The sequence below is a fragment of the Periplaneta americana genome, chromosome 8, assembly GCF_040183065.1.
Source record: "Periplaneta americana isolate PAMFEO1 chromosome 8, P.americana_PAMFEO1_priV1, whole genome shotgun sequence".
Lineage (NCBI taxonomy): Eukaryota > Metazoa > Arthropoda > Insecta > Blattodea > Blattidae > Periplaneta > Periplaneta americana.
In genome coordinates, this window is record NC_091124.1 from 85484388 (window position 1) to 85504089 (window position 19702).

Sequence of the window (19702 nt, forward strand, 5' to 3'; positions counted from 1 at the left end):
CATTTCATTTTGCTACATGTTATCTTCCATATATCCTGTTTTCTAATAGTCCAGGTTTCACAGTCATATGCCAGTATCGGTTTAGTCAATATGTTATATACGATACTCTTAATTTGATATGCATCTGGATTAAAGTCAGCTTGAACACTGAATTATGCCTGCCACAAAATTTGTACCGTCAAATGGGGTGAATTGAGACAGATTTTAGATATTATGTTCTATATTATTTTTGCAATCTTTCTCTTTTTTTGCTATTTTTTTATAATCCGATAGTGTATTCTTATTTCAGGATATATTTTAGCAATTCATTACATTTATATATCTTAAGTGTATCTTTCTTTTTTTATAAATATGTTGTCTCATGTCACCCGTTAGTGGGGATGACTTGAAACACACATGGAAATCAATTAAAATCTCAAGTAACACTGTAATTGAGGTGTAATTAGAGAGAGATATATTGTTTTTAAAAATATTTTAATGCCACAGAAACATCCACTAATTTGAAAATCACTTAAGAACTACCTAATATGCAACATTATGATTAAAAATCACATTTATGAACAAATTTAAGATAAATGAAACACAAATATAAACATATAAATGTGAAACAAAATCCTATTAGAAATAAAAAAAAATCAAGGACCTACACGAAGTTATCATTTCAGCTTTTCGCCAAACAACCTCTGTTTCTCTTCTTCAGTGCCAAAAGAACAACGCATCATATTTTCTTGAAGGAAGCAAAAAATGCAAATGAGTGCTGTTTGGAACTAACAGCACAAGTTTATGTTCTCGATCTGACAAATATTGATCACCTATTGTGAAAGATGGCTGGACAGGTTGTCTTCAATGAGAAACTTTCTTTTCATCTGAGTGAAGTCAGATGAACATGAACCAATTCTCAAATACATGCTGGTCAAACAACCACATTTTGTTCGGTTGTGCCATGTTCCTGGAGGGCCATTTTCGCAGCACAATTTCCAGAGGTGGTCGACATAGTAGCACATATACAGTGGCAGTAAAGTTCCATTGGCACTGCCAGGAAACATGACTGAAATAGCTGCTTTGGATGAATTAATTATCACTTTCATTTTATTGCATACCGATAAGCTGCTATTATGAATTAAACAATTTTTTGGGCCACCTGTGCTTATCTTATGATAAGTAATATGCAACCAAATAGTAAATTCATAAAATACCATGAGGCAAGGTTTTCATTACATATAGTCAACACAATGCTCTAACATCTGATGATGATACGTAAGTAGTATCGATAACGTTAATGTTATATAAAAACTATAAAAACTGTTTAAGAAGATAAGCACAGGTGGCCCAACAAAATTGTTTAATTCATGAATTAATTATGTTTTCTGCATGTTTTATACAACGCTTGACTACAACTTTTGTGTGACCAGGATCATACACGAAGTTAGTTTCGTCATAGTTGACAATGTAGGATGGCAGAATTCTTTCGATGCTCTGCTTTAAGTTGTCACAGTAAGCATTAATTGTTTTATGGCTCACTCCTGCCCTAGCATGACTAATATTTTCAACAAGTTTTTGCGTTAGGACACTGGAGGGCCGACAGAGAAATGAATTTGTCCAGTATACTTTCGGTTTGTTATCTCGGAACCTCTTTTCGTTTCTACCTTTACTGCCCAGGTAACCTTTCACTATAAATCTGATGTCTATAGTGGTAAATGGAAATCCTCATATACTTGCGACAATGATTTCGTCAACCAATTGTTTTTTATCTGAAGTTAAAACTCGTTCACTTACAGGCATACTAAAGTATGTGCCTTTTACTCAGCAGTGTCCCTTGGGGACTGACCAGAATGTGTACGGATGAATTCCACTGCTTTCATTAAATTCTAAGGGTTATAGTTTCGATAACATTTTGATTCATACTTTTCTTATAAACCCTCGGCATGTCTCATTTCACCCCCACAGAAACACCTAAAACCAAAATCTGCCTTAAATACAAATGTAGAATGCAAACCAAACATTGCGAATTTAATGGATCGTCAATAAATACATTTTATATTATACGGTATATACTTCAAAAAATAGTGGTACTCAATATATTCATTGTTAGTAAAATATGCAGAAGTTTAACGAATACTTACAATTTGAATAAATGAAGGTATATTCACGATATGTTTCGAAGACTTGCCGAACCTGAAACTGGTTTATAACTGAAGTGATGCCTTCCTCTAACCGTCAAAACCAATGGTAAAAAAATCGCGAGCCTATTTAAATAATTGTATGCAGATTAGGTTAAACAGAGAAAGGCACATTTGTCTCAAGACACCATGCAGTCTCAATTCATCCCATTTGACGGTAACCTTCTTTTGCAAATCTATGTCTTCTTTGATATTATATAGTGTAGCTGAGATATTTTAAATTATTAATTTGTTTCGTTCCACGATTATATTGTGAAGGCTTATTTTGGTTCTAATTGGTTCCTCTCCCGTGAAAGCCATAATTTTGGATTTAGTTGGAGATTTTTTTTTTTTTTGCGATTAAATTTAATGTCTATGTCGCTCTTTGGAGTTCATCTTCAGTTTTAGCTAAAAAAACTTGGTCGTCTGCAAAAAGGATAGTATGGTATCTATTTTCGTACCTGTTGATTTGAATGTAGGCTAACGTGTTCCTTCAGTTGTTTATCAGGATGTTCACGTACCTATATAATGAATATTAATGGAGAAAGTGGGTATTCCTGTCTGATCCAGCTGTTTCAATTTGAATTCTGAGAGTTCACAATTGTTTTTTTTTAGCTACATTTGTGTTTATATAGTTGTTGTAAATGGCTGCAATGTAATTTGGAATTCCGTATTCTTTTAATATATAAATTAAAATATATCTATTTCATTTGTCAAAAGCTTTTTTTGCAATCTATAAATTTGAGATGTATTTCTAAAATGAACTCGCATCTCCTTTCGATCAGAAGTTTTAATGTGAACTATTCATCTGCATATGATCTTCTTTTCTGAAAAACCATTTTTCTCATCAGGTGAAGTATTGCCAGTTATATAAAAAAATATTCAATTTACTTTTTACAATGTTGAAGTATATCTTGTAGCCTGCATTAAGGAAACTACTCCCTCCATAATTTTCAAAATTTCTTATATCTCCTTTTTTGAGTACTGGAATAACAATTACCCAATGCTGCAATCTTGGAGTGGATTTTCTACTAGACAAATACGATTTAAGAAATTTAGAAATCTATTTCGGAAATGTTTACTGTTAACCTTTTTTTTTATTGGGTTATTTTACGACGCTGTATCAACATCTAGTGTTATTTAGTGTCTGAATGAAATGAAGGTGATAATGCCGGTGAAATAAGTCCGGGATCCAGCACCGAAAGTTACCCAGCATCTGTTAACCTTGAATAGTTCAAAAATATATTTTGTGTATATCTAAATACAGATCACCACCATCACCACTATCATCACATTTTGTTATTCTTTAAAACCACCATTAACAATATCAGAACGATGGAAATTTCTCTTAAAAATACTTACATGTCGAAGATGGATTGAACATCATGAAAAAAAAACATAAATCACTATGAGTACCGTAACTTACAATTTTTAAATTATCAATCAAGGTAATTTTAATAACTATACCGATACTTGAATTTACAATTTAAAGGAAAAGTTATTTAGTCATATAAATTCATCAGTTCTTGAAAAGTTACACATCATAGAATACTTTCATTATCGTAAATGGGTTTTTGTGACACATAAGTTTTAATATTCGTTGATTGAAATCAACATACATCACAAAATTAATTAATAATAAAATATGTTATTGGTATATTATTTTATGAAACTATTCTCTTGTTTAAAACTCTCTGTACCATACTTAAAAAGCAAACATTTTTATATAGCCTACCTGAGTTAAACAATTTTTTAAACAAGTGAGAAAACAATGGAATTATATTAAGAAGTGTAGCTTGAACTTTTTCCATTGCTAGTGAAGTGTGTAAAAACTCAGATGCAATATTTCGTGGATTAGATCAACCTTCGTGAATGAGTCGTGAATCTAGCCATTTATAACTCACATAGCGAGTGGGAAGCTCTTCTCACCTCTTCGTTCAATTGTAGACGAAGATAGATGAATAAACCTTCAAAATGGTGTGAGTTTTATGTGCAGTATATGTATGTCGCTGACCCGTGCCGTAGCGTCGCGGTCTAAGGCATCCCGCCTAGGACTTGCGTTACGGAATGCACGCTGGTTCGAGTCATCATGGAGGAAGAAATTTTCTCATGAAATTTCGGCCAGTGTATGGGACCGGTGCCAACCCAGCATCATGATGCACTTTGGGAGCTACGATAGGTAGCGAAATCCGGTTGCGAATACCAGCTATAACGGCTGGGGGGATCATCGTGCTAACCACATGATACCTCCATTGTGGTTGGATAATCATCCACCTCTGCTTCGGCAGCCGGCTGGTCGGTCTAGGCCCTTCATGGGCTATAGCGCCACAGATTATTATTATATGTTTGTCACTAGCAATTTAGTAAAAATCCAAGCTACTTCTCATTTTAATTCAGAATTTTAATTTGTATCTTTATTTCTATAGGATTGATACTTCTGATTGTTGCATTAATGATACTACTGTATCGCATGGGAGCACGTGCCAGACAGCAGAGAGAGATTCAAAACCGTCTGCAAACAATAAGTGAGCTTCTTGGTATGTATTTCCATTAAATGTTGGTAGTAGCATCGAATATTCTCTGAGACTAGTACTTCTGATGTAGTCTATCTACTATCTGTCTATAAAATTTGTGTAGTACAATTACTTTTCTGTTAATTTTTTTGTAAAGAAATGAACGATTCATTAACCTATCTATACATTTTCTTTTATTAATCTCTTGGAATATAAATAGCTAGCTGACTAAATTATGGCTAGGAAAAACAAAAGGTAAAAACAAACCTAATTTCATTACACATGTAAAAGTTATTACTTAAAGAAAAGTGTAATCTGTTGATAAGAACTGAATAAGGGATATGTCTGGACTTGCTTCACATACTGTGACGTGAAATGAGGCTGGAAAATTTAATGGAGAGATTATTTTTGTAAGTAAGACATGGTAGTCATACAAAGTTTTTGATAATTTAAAATTTATGGCATTGGACCATTAATGTATTAGTAAAATTAATAATGGCCTAACGTTCTTATTATCAAGTGCAGTTGCTTCTGCTGACTAACTCTTCCTTCTGTCATCGAAAGAAATGAACTCCACCTTACTGTTGCCCCCACCTCACATATGGAGTTGAGTATTGCAAGTTTAGCCGGATTCAGAAAGGTCATAAAACGAAACTAGAAGAAAAAGGGAAGCTGCATGATCAGTGCTGCTATCTCACAAAGGTATTATTAATCAGCTTTTCTTTGACTGGATTTCGCCATCCATCCTTTTTATAAAATTTTCCGATCATGAGGCTTGTGGACCCCATTTCAGACCCTACACCTTTGAAAAATTTCTTCAATATAGCCGAGAATCAGATCTGGGATATTTTGGTTCATAGTCAGGCAAAGCTAACAACTACATCAATGAGGCAGTCCCAGAAGGGTCCTAGCTAATCATATTTCGAAACATTTGCAACCCCAACCAGCATTTCAGCACTAGGTACTTACAAAACTTATAATGTAGGTAATCAAATTCTTTGTCGCCTTCATCATTTTGACATCATTAGCACAATCACTATCATTTTATTCCTTCTTTCTCTTTGCTCTATTCTTCTGTTCTTCATTTGTTCTACTTATTTCTCCTTTTCTGTTTCTCCTCCTTTCTTTTTCTCACCTTCTCTTCTACTTCTCCTCCCATCTTCATCCTTCTTTTGCTTTCTCTTCCTCTTTTGTCCCTTCCTTTCCTTTTCTTTCTCTTATTTCATGTTCTCCTCTTTTTCTTCTTACTCTCTCCTCCTCTTCTTCCTTCTCTTATTCTTTTGTAATTATATTAATTTTTGTCTTCGTCATTTTTGCATTGTTAATACCATCACTGCCATTTCTGTCCTTTCTCTTTCCCTCATGTTGCATTGTTCTTCTGTTTTTTTTTTTACCTTCAATCCTCTTTTTTTTTTTTTTTTTTGCTTCCAAATTTTCCGTTTTCTTTTCTTCTACCTATCTTATTCTCCTCTTCTTTAACTCTCTTAATCCCCTTTTCTTCTCCACCACTTTTCAAATTCTACCTTTGGGCACGTTCACAGAATACAGCATTTTAACTGAATCAGCCATTTCACTGAATCTGTAAACTGTAACTAGTGTTCACATGTTTCGGTATTTTACCGCATTGCGACGCACTCGCCAGTGAGCCTAATCTCAAGAAGAACCTGATTATGTTTCTCCTTATGTTCAGACCCAGAAAAAAATTCTGCCACCTGAATTTTCCAAGTTCCAGTTATAGCATACCGGTACTGCAATGAGCATGCACATATGTAATAACTGGAACTTAGAAAACTCAGGTGGTCTAAATTTTGTTTCTGGCCCTGTATTGGTATCGTTGTCGTCGTCATAGTAACAATAGGATATACAAGCTGCACACAATGATATGCAAATTGAGGAGAGATGAACTGAAATTTTTCAATTTTATTGTTTTCGAATGTTGATGTCTACTTTTGATTATCTGTTAAGAATTGAAGGAATTTTGACAAAACAAAACACAACTCTGAGAAAAAGCATTAGTCATTAAGAAAAATGAGCAATATGCATAAAGTGAGTTCTTTTCAATTTATTTTATTATTATAATCAATATCACTTAGCATTTATTCATACTTTCAAAAATATAAATTCGAAAGTTAGATCAATCCAGATATAAAACAGAATCAGATTGCCTTTCTAATTAATTTTTTTTATCAATCAAAATAATTAGAACATTTTCACAAAACATAAATTCAAAAGCTGTATGAATTGAAATTTAAAAGAGTCAGATTCAGTCCCTTTAATTTATATGTTAACGGTATCAATCAAAACCACTTAACAAATATTAACATTTTCACAAATCATAAATTAAAAAATCAGATAAATCCAGATTCAAATCAGAGTCAGATTCACTTGCGGTATATACAGTTGATACTGCTCCAGTTGATTGCGCTTAGTCAGCCACTGAGTTCATCATTGATACTGAAGCAGAGAGATTCGTTTGTAAATGAGTGAAGTAACTTGGTTTTTGCCTTTCGTAATAAATCATTTGTTGTTTACAATATTGTGGGACATTGTTATATGGTGTTTTTTTCTTCCCTTTTTATAGTCTGTCGCAAATTTAAATCACAGGATTGAAATTGCAAAGCTTCATCATCATCAAGTGATGCCAAGGAGGGTAAAAGATTCCTGTAAAATGATAGATGTCGATTCTCATGGTCTTCACTCCTTGAAAAATGCATTTGATGGTCCAAAAACTTCATGATTTTGATATCAAATTATTTCATATAATACATGCATCACTGGCGACCTAATCCTTTTTTTTAACCTTATCGCATCTTATGGTTTGCAGTGACAAAATCTGTCATCAACGACCGATTCGGTGATTTTACCATACATGGTTTAGATCTGTTTCATGAGAACATTCACTACCACTGCTGTATACATTGAAATAATCAATTCAGTAAAACTACCGATTTGGTGTCACGTGAACCCACTCTTTCTTCCTTCTCAATACCATTATATTCCTTTTCTTTCTTTTCCTTGTCTTCTTCCTCTATTCTTCGTATTCCTTCCACTCTTTTTTTTCATTCTAATACAGCAGCATTAGGAAAACTTTGGTAGTTTACATTGATTTGTTTGAAGATGGAGCACGGATAGATGAAGCAGGACCTCCAGATGACCCTCCAGTGTACGAAGCACCACCTGATTATGACGAAGTTATCAAGGTGTTCTTAGAGCCAATCGACTGTCAGAGGCAGAAGAAGAAAAAGTGTCAATTACCTCGTCGTGGAAGGTCTACGAGAAGAAGCAGATCCACGCAAAGAAACACACCGTAAGTATTATATTAAAATTAAACCATCTGTGCTTCTCGAACTATAATAAAATCCTTAGGATGATTAGCTGTTATAGTAAAATGTTTCATTACCACTTCTGTATTCAGTTTTAATTTCTCATTACACGAAACGAAGTGTTGTATAACCTCGTTAATGCGCTCATAAAGGGACTGTGACCTTCAAGCATAGTAAGTGGGACAATGCTTTAGATGGGAAATGATTTATGAAACATATTTTATTGTGCATTAGTTACAGTGCAAAATGAAAATAAAAGCGCATTTCATATGAAAAAATCTATTTGTACTATTATTATCCTCCTGGGTCCTGGAATATAGTATACTATACTTCATACATGCATTTAGTTTCAATATCATAATTTTTTTTTACCCTTATAGTCACTTATCAGATAAATATCATGCCACTTCACTATAAGTAACTTAGACGTCAATAAATGATAGACAAGTAAAATACAATGTGAAGATGAATATAACTGTCGTAAAAGGAACAGCAAACATAAAAATAAAGCTACATATGAAACTGATGTCAAAGTCGCTTATAGTGGAGTGGCATGATATTTATTTTCTTTGATAAGTGGCTATAATGGTAAAAAAAATTATGATATAAGATGTGTATGTGCACACACCCGAAGTATAGTATAATAAACCTGTTTTTGTGCCCTTACTGTAACCTGTAGAAATATTTCAGCATTTTGCCTCATTTTAGTGACCTTTTTTTAGAAGTGTAGAATTATATTGAACTTTAAAAATAAAACAAAAAATATCTCAGGACTCAGGAGGTTATGACTGCGTAATAAATTTTGTAGTGATAGTCATAGAGGAAAAACGAATTGAGCTATAAAATGACTTTGACTTCAAGCAAAAATTTAAGAAATCTTATCAGGATTTTTGGTTCAGAAAGAGATCTTTGCTCAGTATTCTTCACTTTAGGGAATGGTTAAAAAGCTCCTCATTGCATTTCCAACATGATGTAGTGGAATGTGATTATAGTGTGGTAATGTAACTTCTTTCGAAGCAAAGAAATAGACTCTAGATAACTCAATGTGGAAGTTTATAACCGCTGTTATGTGATATTAAATCAGACGTAGGAAAACTGATATCACTTCATTAGCTCATCTATCATATTAAGGATTTTCTGGACATTCAAGTCAACAACGTGATAATACAATGTTTTATTAGATTTTAATGTAAAGCTACTGTTAAAGTTAAATGTTTTATATTGAATTTAGAATAAATTTAAATTAATAATTTGTTTTGAAAATGTTATTGTATTGTATTGTATTGTATTTATTAACATTCCATGGTATTCGTACATTGCTTCACAGCTAGAATATGGAAGAAGTAAAAAAACTTAACGCTATTATAAAGTCTTAATTAGTGTTATTACTTATTACCATTTCTTGTGGGTTGTGTGAATTGCTTTTCTAAATATATGGTGGAATTAGCAATAAAAGAGGAATAGCAATAAGGAAGTAGAAACGAAAAGAAAGTGATAAGTATGTAAATAAATACAGAAGAGAACAGTAGGGGAATAATAAAGGATGTAAGTGCTGTAAAACAGAGAAAATGTATACAAAACATTTAGAGAAAATGGCTAAAAAAGAAGAAATAAGAGTAGGGGTGGATTTGACAATAGAGAGAGATATTAATAATAATAATAATAATAATAATAATAATAATAAATATCATATCATAAGGTGGAACTGGGTAAGGTAGGGGGGCCACTGAGGATGAGTTTATGGAGTCAGGTGGGCAATGGCGCGAAAAAGTTTGGGAACCACTGAATTAGGGGGATGACTTGGACCAGATTCGAGTCCTTTCGCAAAGCATTACTGAGATAAGAGAGTGCACGCACTGTGGAATCCATTCATCAGATGGCAGGTGATGAGGGAACTCTCATTTCTAATTTCCAGTAAGATGCTTTCTGCAGGCGAAGCAAAGTCTGCACTTTCCTTTTGTATGTGCTCACAAGCCATTAAAATTGACTTCAAGCTCTGAAGACAGCATTCACCATTCTTAGTGTGACAACCATTTTACTTCAATACAGTACATTCTGGAATCTTGAGAATTGTATCATTGATTACTGCTTGAATTTCATGCAAAATATTTTGCTTTTTAACTTAGAATTACCGCACGTCTTTGCAGGCGCGGCTCATCATTAGATTCACTGAAACCCCTGCCCCTTGCGCCACTCATTTCATAATTATCATTTTAAGGGTAACTGCAGAAAAGAAACTGCTAGACGTTCTGTTTCCTTTGGTTAGAGCATAAGCGAGCTATAGCCAGTGAAGTCGGATGAAATACAGTGGCATCGCTAGGTTCATTCTCAGATGTGAACCAGCATGAGCTTTTAAAACAGCCTGTGGCGATGGGCAAGTTTTAAGAAGTAGAGGGAAACAGTGTTTAAGAAAAACATTGTAGTCGCCAACGAAAGTTGTGGCTTCAATACTGTTTTTCTCTGTCATACACTACCCATCTCTGTCATTCACACTTCTCTCTCCGAAGCTACCTATGGAACAGGCTTCTCTTTTGGAATTAGGTATTTGGGTAATCCACCATGTCCTGAAACTTGACATTTCCAACATTTCGGAAGTATGTACAGGTTCCATCATCAGGTTGGTTAAGACCAGAGAGATGGCCTATTCTGTTGGGCTCGTTTTGCCTGGCTAATCGGAGTGAACCGAGCTCAGTTCCAATAAGCCCAACAGAATAGACTACCTCTCTGGTCTTACCCTGATGATGGAACCTGTCGATCAATACCTTAAACATCTGGATCGGTTCAGATATCAAAGAATTATGCACGTAAAATGGATAACATAACGTAGTTTTTGAGGCAAGTTTTGCCCCACCTGTCTCGCCGGCCTTGAGGGTCCGACTGGTTTTGTGTGGATGTTTATGGTTAGGGTACTCCTTTGTCTACACGGAGATATACTTTTCATTTCTCTGTTTTTATTTTTTTTTAATTATAAGCAATTCTAATGTAACACTTTTTTTCCGACATTATTATCGAGCAGTTGGCGACGTACTGTGCCGAATACAAAGACGCAGTGGCGGCTCATGAGATTTGGTGTTAGAAGGTCACATATTGAATACTCACAAGTTACTACATTATATTTTTATCTGAGAACGAGTTCATGTCCACGAAAAAGAATGCTATAAATTATACATAAAATAAGACAAGAATCAAATAAGCCCTCACCTATCGCAATAAATTCGAAGAGGTCTGTGTTAATGTTGAATATGTGTAGTGAAAATCCAACCTTCTCTCTTTTTTGTTGAAAATATGATCACTCTCTCATTGAAATCAAATATTCTTTCTCGCAACGTCATTATGCCTTGCAAGTATACTCTCCAGAATGCAGTGTCGAGTTATTCTCTGATATTTCTTTTTCCAAATGTTGAATTCTTATGAACCATACATTCGTGTTTTTTTTTTTAATTATTTGAGTCAGATTACTTAAATCACACACCCTGATTTACTCAACTTGTATCACTCCCTTTAACAAAGAGCAAATATGAAAAATAGAACAATTTGTTTGTGATTTTACATCCACTGATCCAGTTATTTCTTTAATAAATTTAAAGTTTTAATACTCTGCAAAACGATTTATCCTTACATAATTCGTCTAGAAAAATTGCTTAAAGTGGAAGCGGTCTTCCTAGGACCTTTATTTCAAGTTTTTTTCTAAGGGAAGAATTAAAAAGTTGGTTTTCTGAAGAACATAAATACCATTTTCTGCTGTTGCTATATTATTATTGTTTGGTGTTAGATAGATGCTGCATACAGAGAGCAACGACTTCGACTAAATAAACACGAGAAAAAAAAAAAGATCTGTTGTAAATTGAGTCCTCAACTTTTGAAAAGGAGTCGTGAAAATTTGTGAACTTTCAAAATGGTCCGAAATTCAAATAATGAGAGAATGCAAAAGTGGTGACGAGCACAACAAGAAAACCGGCATCCGAAGATGAATCAAACAAGCCCAAGACCATCGTCGCAGAAAACAAGAAACAGCAGAGAGTGAGTGTAAGAAGTGGTGGAGCACATAAGCTCCATGACTTGTGTGGCTCTAGAATAAAGAGACGTGTCATTTACATTGGCTCAAACAGTGAATCCAGATACTATTAGCCTGTATGCATATTCTGTACTCTGTAATCCAGTGATTCTCAAATTTTTTTGGATTATGACACACTGTTTCGCAATGTGGAATATTGCAGCACATCAGTACAGTAGTTGCAACTCTTTTGGAAAGCATGAAGAATCAATACTGAACAAAGGAATTTTCAATGCTGGGGAGAAGTCTCGATATCACGAACCCTAGTGGAAGATATATAAACCACTGGAATGCTCGATAAACATCCCGATCACTCCCAATCCCTAACGGAGTATATATAATCAATCAACACTCAACTCCAATTCAGTTTTACGCTAAACTAGAAACAGTAAGTGGTGAATTGACTGTATTTTGCAGCCTCCTAGGCCATATTCATAGACATTCTTAGCGTGGGCTTCCGGTGGATGATCAGCGAACTAACGTTTTTCGTATTCATAAACCAGTGTTAGCAACATGATATGATATCACTCGATAGTACAAGTAATCACTCAATAGCCGCGGCTAGTTTAGCACGCACGTAGCGCGGGCTAGCGAAATGTCTATGCATAGCACCCCTAAGGTTTTCCATTTCTACACCTACAGTGTGAGCTGAAGAGTGTTCAAGCTTCTCTGATTTTCCATTTTTTCCTAAATCTTTTTTGAAAATTGTGAATGGAATGGTTATGTCCATCCTACCTGTTTTTGCAGAACTTTTGCATAAATTTTCATTCAATTTTGACATACTGGTAATTTACAAAATACGTTTCTTTTCTTCCCTGTTTGTCAGCCAACTATATTTCCGTTTTCATTGTTGACTGTAATGGCACTTTTCTTTGCCAAATGATCTCACAAGATGCAGGCTGGATGAGATCTCGCACCTTTATCTTCAACATTTTTCAAACCAATAGGCTAAATTGATGGTGATGGGCCTGCTTCATCTGTCTGCTTTTTACTAAGTGCTGGTGCTGGACACTAAAATACCCGGTACTCATTTTGATTTTGTTACTGAAGAGTGAAGAATCGATGAAACGAGTACTGGTACATAATAAACTTTCAATATCCATATGACGCAAAGCACTTAATGTCGTCATTCACTCGCTAAAGTTGCACTTTACTGCACATCGAATTAATTTGTATCACAAGTCAACTCACAATGAATCTCGTGGAACCAGGGTTACCCAGTGTATAGGGAATTGTAAGTATGGAGTCCACACCTGTGGAGTAATGGTTAGCATGCCTAGCCGCGAAACCAGGTGGCCCGGGTTCGATTCCCGGTTGGGGCAAGTTACCTGGTTGAGGTTTTTTCCGGGATTTTCCCTCAACCCAATATGAGCAAATGCTGGGTAACTTTCGGTGTTGGACTCCGGACTCATTTCACCGGCATTATCACCTTCATCTCATTCAGACGCTAAATAACCTGAGCTGTTGATAAAGCGTCGTAAAATAACCTACTAAAATAAATAAAATGTAAGTATGGACACTGCGTGTCCTACCTTTGATGTAGCAGTGACTTATTTCAATGACCAAACCAGCCTATCTGCATCAGCGTTAGGTTCTGCCTTTTTCCCTAGAGTTTGCACTAATATCGCACCAGCAATCGATAGTAGAAATACTTTTAGCAGACTTGCCAGCAAATAAGGATTGCTGTTCCAACTCCACCATTCGTGGATTCTCGATTATTGACCTCTAGCGTTTGAAAGTGGAATCAAATGCTAACCTAGCGCATACACACAAAAAAGCAGAGCCGGGAATTTCGCTCAGTGTCCATTCTTATTAATCCCTATTCGCTGAGTTACAGATATCCCAGAGAAACTTATCCTGTATGCATTCCATATGGGGAACCAAAAATTCAATATTTTATTATTATTATTATTATTATTATTATTATTATTATTATTATTATCATTATTATTATTATTATTATTATTACTATTATTATTATTAACTGAAATATTATTAAACAATGCAGTCATATTCTATTCTGTATTTGATTAAAATGTTCATTATCAGTGAAATGAGAAACATCCATTTACATTAATTCATTATTACGATAAAAACACATTAGGCACCAAGGAAAAATACATCGACGGCATCAGTACAATAATTATTCATTTAACTAATTACCCTACTACATACTGTTTTTAAGAACATTAAAATAACAATTCATTTATACCATATGTCATTTTATTTAAAAAATGAACATTTATCATGCAAACAATATTAAATATAACAACAACGTAGTTCAAGGACATGTTTCATGTATATAGAATAGAATATTGTTACAGGATCCTACCAGTCTCAAGCTGGATGTTTCTAATTTGTTAGTTTGTGACAAACCTCATGGAGTCGGCCTCGGTAGCGTACTTGGTACAGCGCTGGCCTTCTATGCTCGAGGTTGCGGGTTCGATCCCAGCTGAGGTCGATGGCATTTAAGTATGTTTAAATGCGACAGGCTCATGTCAGTAGATTTAATGGCAAGTAAAAGAACTCCTGCGGAACAAAATTCCGGCACACCGGCGATGCTAATATAACATCTGCAGTTGCGAATGTCGTTAAATAAACCATAATTTTTTTAATCTCATGGCAACTGGTCATGGCCATAGGTCTCTGAGTGAGCAATATTACTAATAATAGCTAGGAATTGGTAGTATAATCATAATCAATTGATAGTATAATCATAATCATAGTAAAACTGTTAGGTAAATGAAATGTAATTTGTCTTGTCAAGTGTTACATCTGTTTTTGTGGTCAGTATTTGTTAATGTTGAAATTATTTATAATTTATGCTGAAATTCTGTATGTTGTATCTTAGTAGTTATATGTTACTCTTAACATGTTCCATATCATATAATATGTGATCAGTTGGACGCAATAAATGAAAATGAATATGAATAATGTATAAAAAGCGCAAAAGTGTGTTCATAAACGTTGACAGGGACTTGCTCCAGTAATTCGGCTAACAAGGGCCCAAAAATAGTGCACGAGTAATTAAATTAATCCTGTTATTCTAGGAGAAATGGTAACATTCCAGTGGCAAATGAACAATGCTGCACTCAGCCTGCTGCACTGTTGGAAGTGACTCTTCCAAACCCAGTAGCCTGTTCGACACCAAGTCTTCATGCAAGCAGTGGACCATCTCAGTTATCTTGTGGGATAACAAGTCGCAGTTGCCAGACCACCCCCATCCCTGACTCTCCTCCACCTCCATATGCAGATGCTACACACTCTGTGACTCCAGGGCCCAGTTCACACCAACAGATGATCTCTCCTCATGACACATCACGAAAATGTAAATCTGACAGACTTAGCAAGCGTGGTCGTACTTTGCGTCAATCCTGGCTTCTCTTTAGACAGGAAAGTGCACAAGATCAGCTACTGTCAGTTGTAATTACTGGTGTTGGGTGTCCACCAGTTGATCAGGACACAAATGATGCCTTCCAACCTGCGATTGCGATTCCCAACTACAAACTGCTTACACCATTAACTGAAAATGGTTTATTTTCAAATTGTTCTCCAACATTATTTCATCCTGACAAGTTAAACAGAATGAACCATCGTGAAGAAGTGGATCCTCAATCTGTTACTAATCTCATTTCAATTGAAGAAGCATCATCATCACAATCATTATCTCCGAATCTGACTGATGATTTCAGTATCTCACAGATGATATCTATGGAAAATGGGAAAACAAGTATGCGCAGAGAAACAATGTTAGAAGTGAAACATTTACAAAGAAATTTTATTTCATTTGATGATTTGATTACTGAAGGAATCCGTCATTCAATACTACCAATGAGGCAGGAAGATTTAACTGCTAATTTCCCCACACTAATTAATCGTAGATGTTCGTCACATAATTCAGTAGGCCTATGTCCGCAATCAGCACCTTCACGCGAATTCAGTAGTGATTCAGAATTGGATTCAAATCGCAAGAGGACCAGCATCAATGTGCGTAGTAGCAGAGTACATCCACAAATTGGAAGAGATATAGGTCTGTTTGTAGAAAATAAAGAAATGGCAGTAAAGGAACTTACAAAAAATAGATCACCTATTGATGGAAATTTGACTAATAATATCTGTTCTTCGAGTATATCTAATTGTGAATGTGAAGGGGCTTGCGGATGTGCAACAATTGATAATCACACAAACTTAAAATCAAATGTAAACAAAAAAGGAAAGCATAAGAGAAGCCTGTCAGCAGGATTTCCATCAACTTCATCCAGCTCGCCCAGGTCTAGGCATTTGCGAGAATTAGATATATACTTTTCTCAACATGAAGTTGGTTTCAAACAGCTGACTACTCCTGTTCTACCATTACAAAATTGCAACACTTCAGGTGATCAGATTAATGCAGATAAATGGCAGACTGATTCAAGAAGTATATGGGAGATTCTAGAGGGAAATATTATTACGCAAACATAAATATGGAACGTTTTTTGATCGTTTTTGTTCATTTATTCCTATAAAGGACCACTGAGGACATTGTTCTTATCTAGAGTAATAATACAATTTTCATAAAGACTTTAGAACATACATTTCATATTTGTTGCTCTGATTTAGAATATTCTATGCGAAGTATTTAAAACTGGAGGGAATATTAATCCTAGCACTGCTAGGGGGGGGGGGGGGGTAGAAATTGCCCGCAGTATTGGTTTTATTTGTGTAATAACGTATATTATGTAATTGTTGAACTAAAGAAGCAATATTTTAGGTCGTTGTAGATTAATATCTCAAGTATATAATGACATGGATTTATAATTTTTTAAAACTGTATCACTTCGGAAAACGTATTTTGTGTCTTTCACGTGTTAAATTTTATTACCTTGTTAACATGTTTCGGCCTGCTATTGGCCATCTTCAGAACTGGCTGTTGCTGGCCTTGGCGCCTTTTGTTTTGTTTTCTGTGGGGGTGTGTTTGTGTAGTGTAATGTGGAGTCAAAATACGAAATATACAGACACACAAAAACACACCCGAATTAAATTCTCAGCACTCAATTCAATTCAGAACACACACACACACTCTTTGACTCTACATTACACTACACAAACACACCCCCACAGGAAACAAAACAAAAGGCGCCAAGATCAGCAACAGCCAGTTCTGAAGATGGCCAATAGCAGGCCGAAACATGTTAACAAGGTAATAAAATTTAACATGTGAAAGACACAAATATGTTTTCCGAAGTTATAATTTTTATTAATTATTTAAATCTGCCTATAATCTTTATTTATAGTGCCTACAATTTTTGCCCCCCTCTCTTTACACATATATGCACAAATTGTGAACGTGAAAGTGAAAGTGAGCGAAGAAAAAGCTCCTGAAAATTAAGCAATTTGTGACTTTGATTTTCAGTTTTGCTATTTGTGGTTTGCAATAGTACCATATGTTTTTGTTGATTACTTAGTACAGAAAAGTCTGAAGTTTAAATTCCTAGTCCATTAAAAAAAATAAAAATAAAATGCGGGTAATTTTGCCCTTCCTTCCCCAGACATCCACGTGACTTATTGCACCTTAGTAGTGCTAGGGTTAAACTCTAAATGCCATATAAAATTGTAATATACCACTAGGAATAGGTAGCAATGTAATGTTTGTGTTACCCATGTTTTATTATTTAATTTACAGAAGATTCCTCTTAACTTGTAATCTTACATTATTAAGTTTAGGTACTATTTTTTATATTTTAAAATTCTTAGAAAATGAATATCAATCACGTTTGAGGAAGCCTTTTGATTATTAATTGACTGTTTCAGGATTCAGTTCCCAAATTAATAAAGGATTTCATATTTTGTCCGAACCTAGTTGTTCAAATGTGTATTTAAATGAAAGTAGGATCTTCTTTGTAAATTGATTGCAGTAAACGTGTTCTTTGATTGAAGCCTTCCTGAAATTTCCCTCTCATCCTCACCTTTTTAACAGACTTTACTTGGTACATACAGTATTATTTTACTCGCAAAGTTATGTAAATATTGTAGAAAAATATTTCACACGTCATGCATAGTCTTTCATTCAAGAGATTTATTATATATTATTCATCAACCCTTTATGGCTAATAAACTACTTAGGTACACATGATACAGGTACGCATCCTGTGTACAATACACTAACACTTAACGGTATTATGTGTATATTTTGAAGAAAGATGTTCGTGATTTAAGTTTTCTGACAATATAGATTTTTGCCAGAATTCAGTATTTAAATTCAGTAATTAAGCCATTTTTTATAATTTTCCAAACACAAATTAAAGGATTGTGATAAAGATAAATTTAATAACTATTAAGTAACAAGTTTCTGAAATGGTGGTTTTTTTAAATATTGTTCTCTCAATTTGTAAATGGTGCTAAGATTTAAATAATTGAGGAGATGTATTACAGTTGTTATTTTTAATACCAGTACCAGTTCTTTTATAGTTTTATGAGTTTTTACATGAAGATACTAATTACATAGTTTCAAGAAACTTTTAGTCAGGACCAAAAATTCTTTATTTGTTCTATACAAATTATTTACTACTAGTACTACCTTAATAAAGAATAAGAATATTTTAAAAAGTGTTATCTAAATAAAATTATTTAATTTGATATTATGTAGATCTCAAAATTTCATTTTTATTTAATTTTTTACTTATATATCCATGGTTTTAAATAAATATTTGGCTAAAGGAGCAGTTTATTTTTTTCTCTCAATTGTAAGAAAATATGTGAAGGATTATAAAATCTATCACCTGATGCCTACAATAAAGGAAATAAAACAAATTTGGAAAAATAATAGAAAAACCAGTTATACCAGTATAAGCCATTCTAAAATGATGTGCTGGCTAAATTCGACAGGTCAAATATTTCACTCAATTAATTATTTCATTAGGGTAATTAGGAAGTAATAATACTTCCATAAGGAAAAGTAACAGTATATTTGTTAATTTTAAAATATATTTAAAATTTAATAAAACAATGGAATACTTATATATTTTCGAGTCTCGTAAATATGACAGCAATATTATGTTATTTTTATATGTAGGATTGTTTCAATTCTTTAATTCTTTTATATGATTAGTAGTTTGTTGTAGGTGGACGTCAAATAAATTTAATTTAATTAAAAATAATTGTATTGAAATAATAGTAAGTTATATTAAAAAACAAAGCCATAATTGAGTGGAACGAAAAAGCTGTGATATGTTAAGATTGGCAGTTTGGGAAATAACTTAGTTATCTTTTTATATTCCCATAATGTTAATTCATATCATTATTCTGTATATTACCGGTATATAATACAATTGTGGGATAATATTTTTGTAGAATTTAGTTCAAATGCTGATGTAACACAAATATATTATAAAATGAGTAATAGTGTGTAAACTTATAATTTGATGTAATAGTAAGTTAAACTTATTAAAAGTTGGTATCACTTTTTTTTAGAATATTTCTTGTTAATCCTACAGCCTACTGATAATGATTACCGGTATACGATATTTTGTTTCCTTAACATATCAGTTCCTAATGTACATATTTCATCCTTAACATTGCACTCTAAATTATTATCAAACACACGTATCATCTTCCAAGAAAAGCCTACCATTGCTCATACAGTTGCAACTTCAATAAATTAGGTATTGGTACTAC

General features: G+C 33.9%; 1 protein-coding gene across 2 annotated transcripts in view; it reads left to right on the top strand.

Moving 5' to 3' along the window:
- Positions 1 to 19496, top strand: part of Culd (CUB and LDLa domain) — a 54478-nt gene extending 34982 nt beyond the window's left edge. The window contains exons 11-13 of one of the 2 annotated variants that reach the window (XM_069833152.1): positions 4586 to 4696; positions 7769 to 7979; positions 15100 to 19496. In XM_069833152.1, the coding sequence (XP_069689253.1) occupies positions 4586 to 4696; positions 7769 to 7979; positions 15100 to 16510 (1733 nt within the window). In that variant the 3' untranslated portion in view covers positions 16511 to 19496. The remainder of the gene's footprint in view (positions 1 to 4585; positions 4697 to 7768; positions 7980 to 15099) is intronic. The other variant, XM_069833153.1, reaches the window with a different exon arrangement.
- Positions 19497 to 19702: the final 206 nt, after the last annotated feature.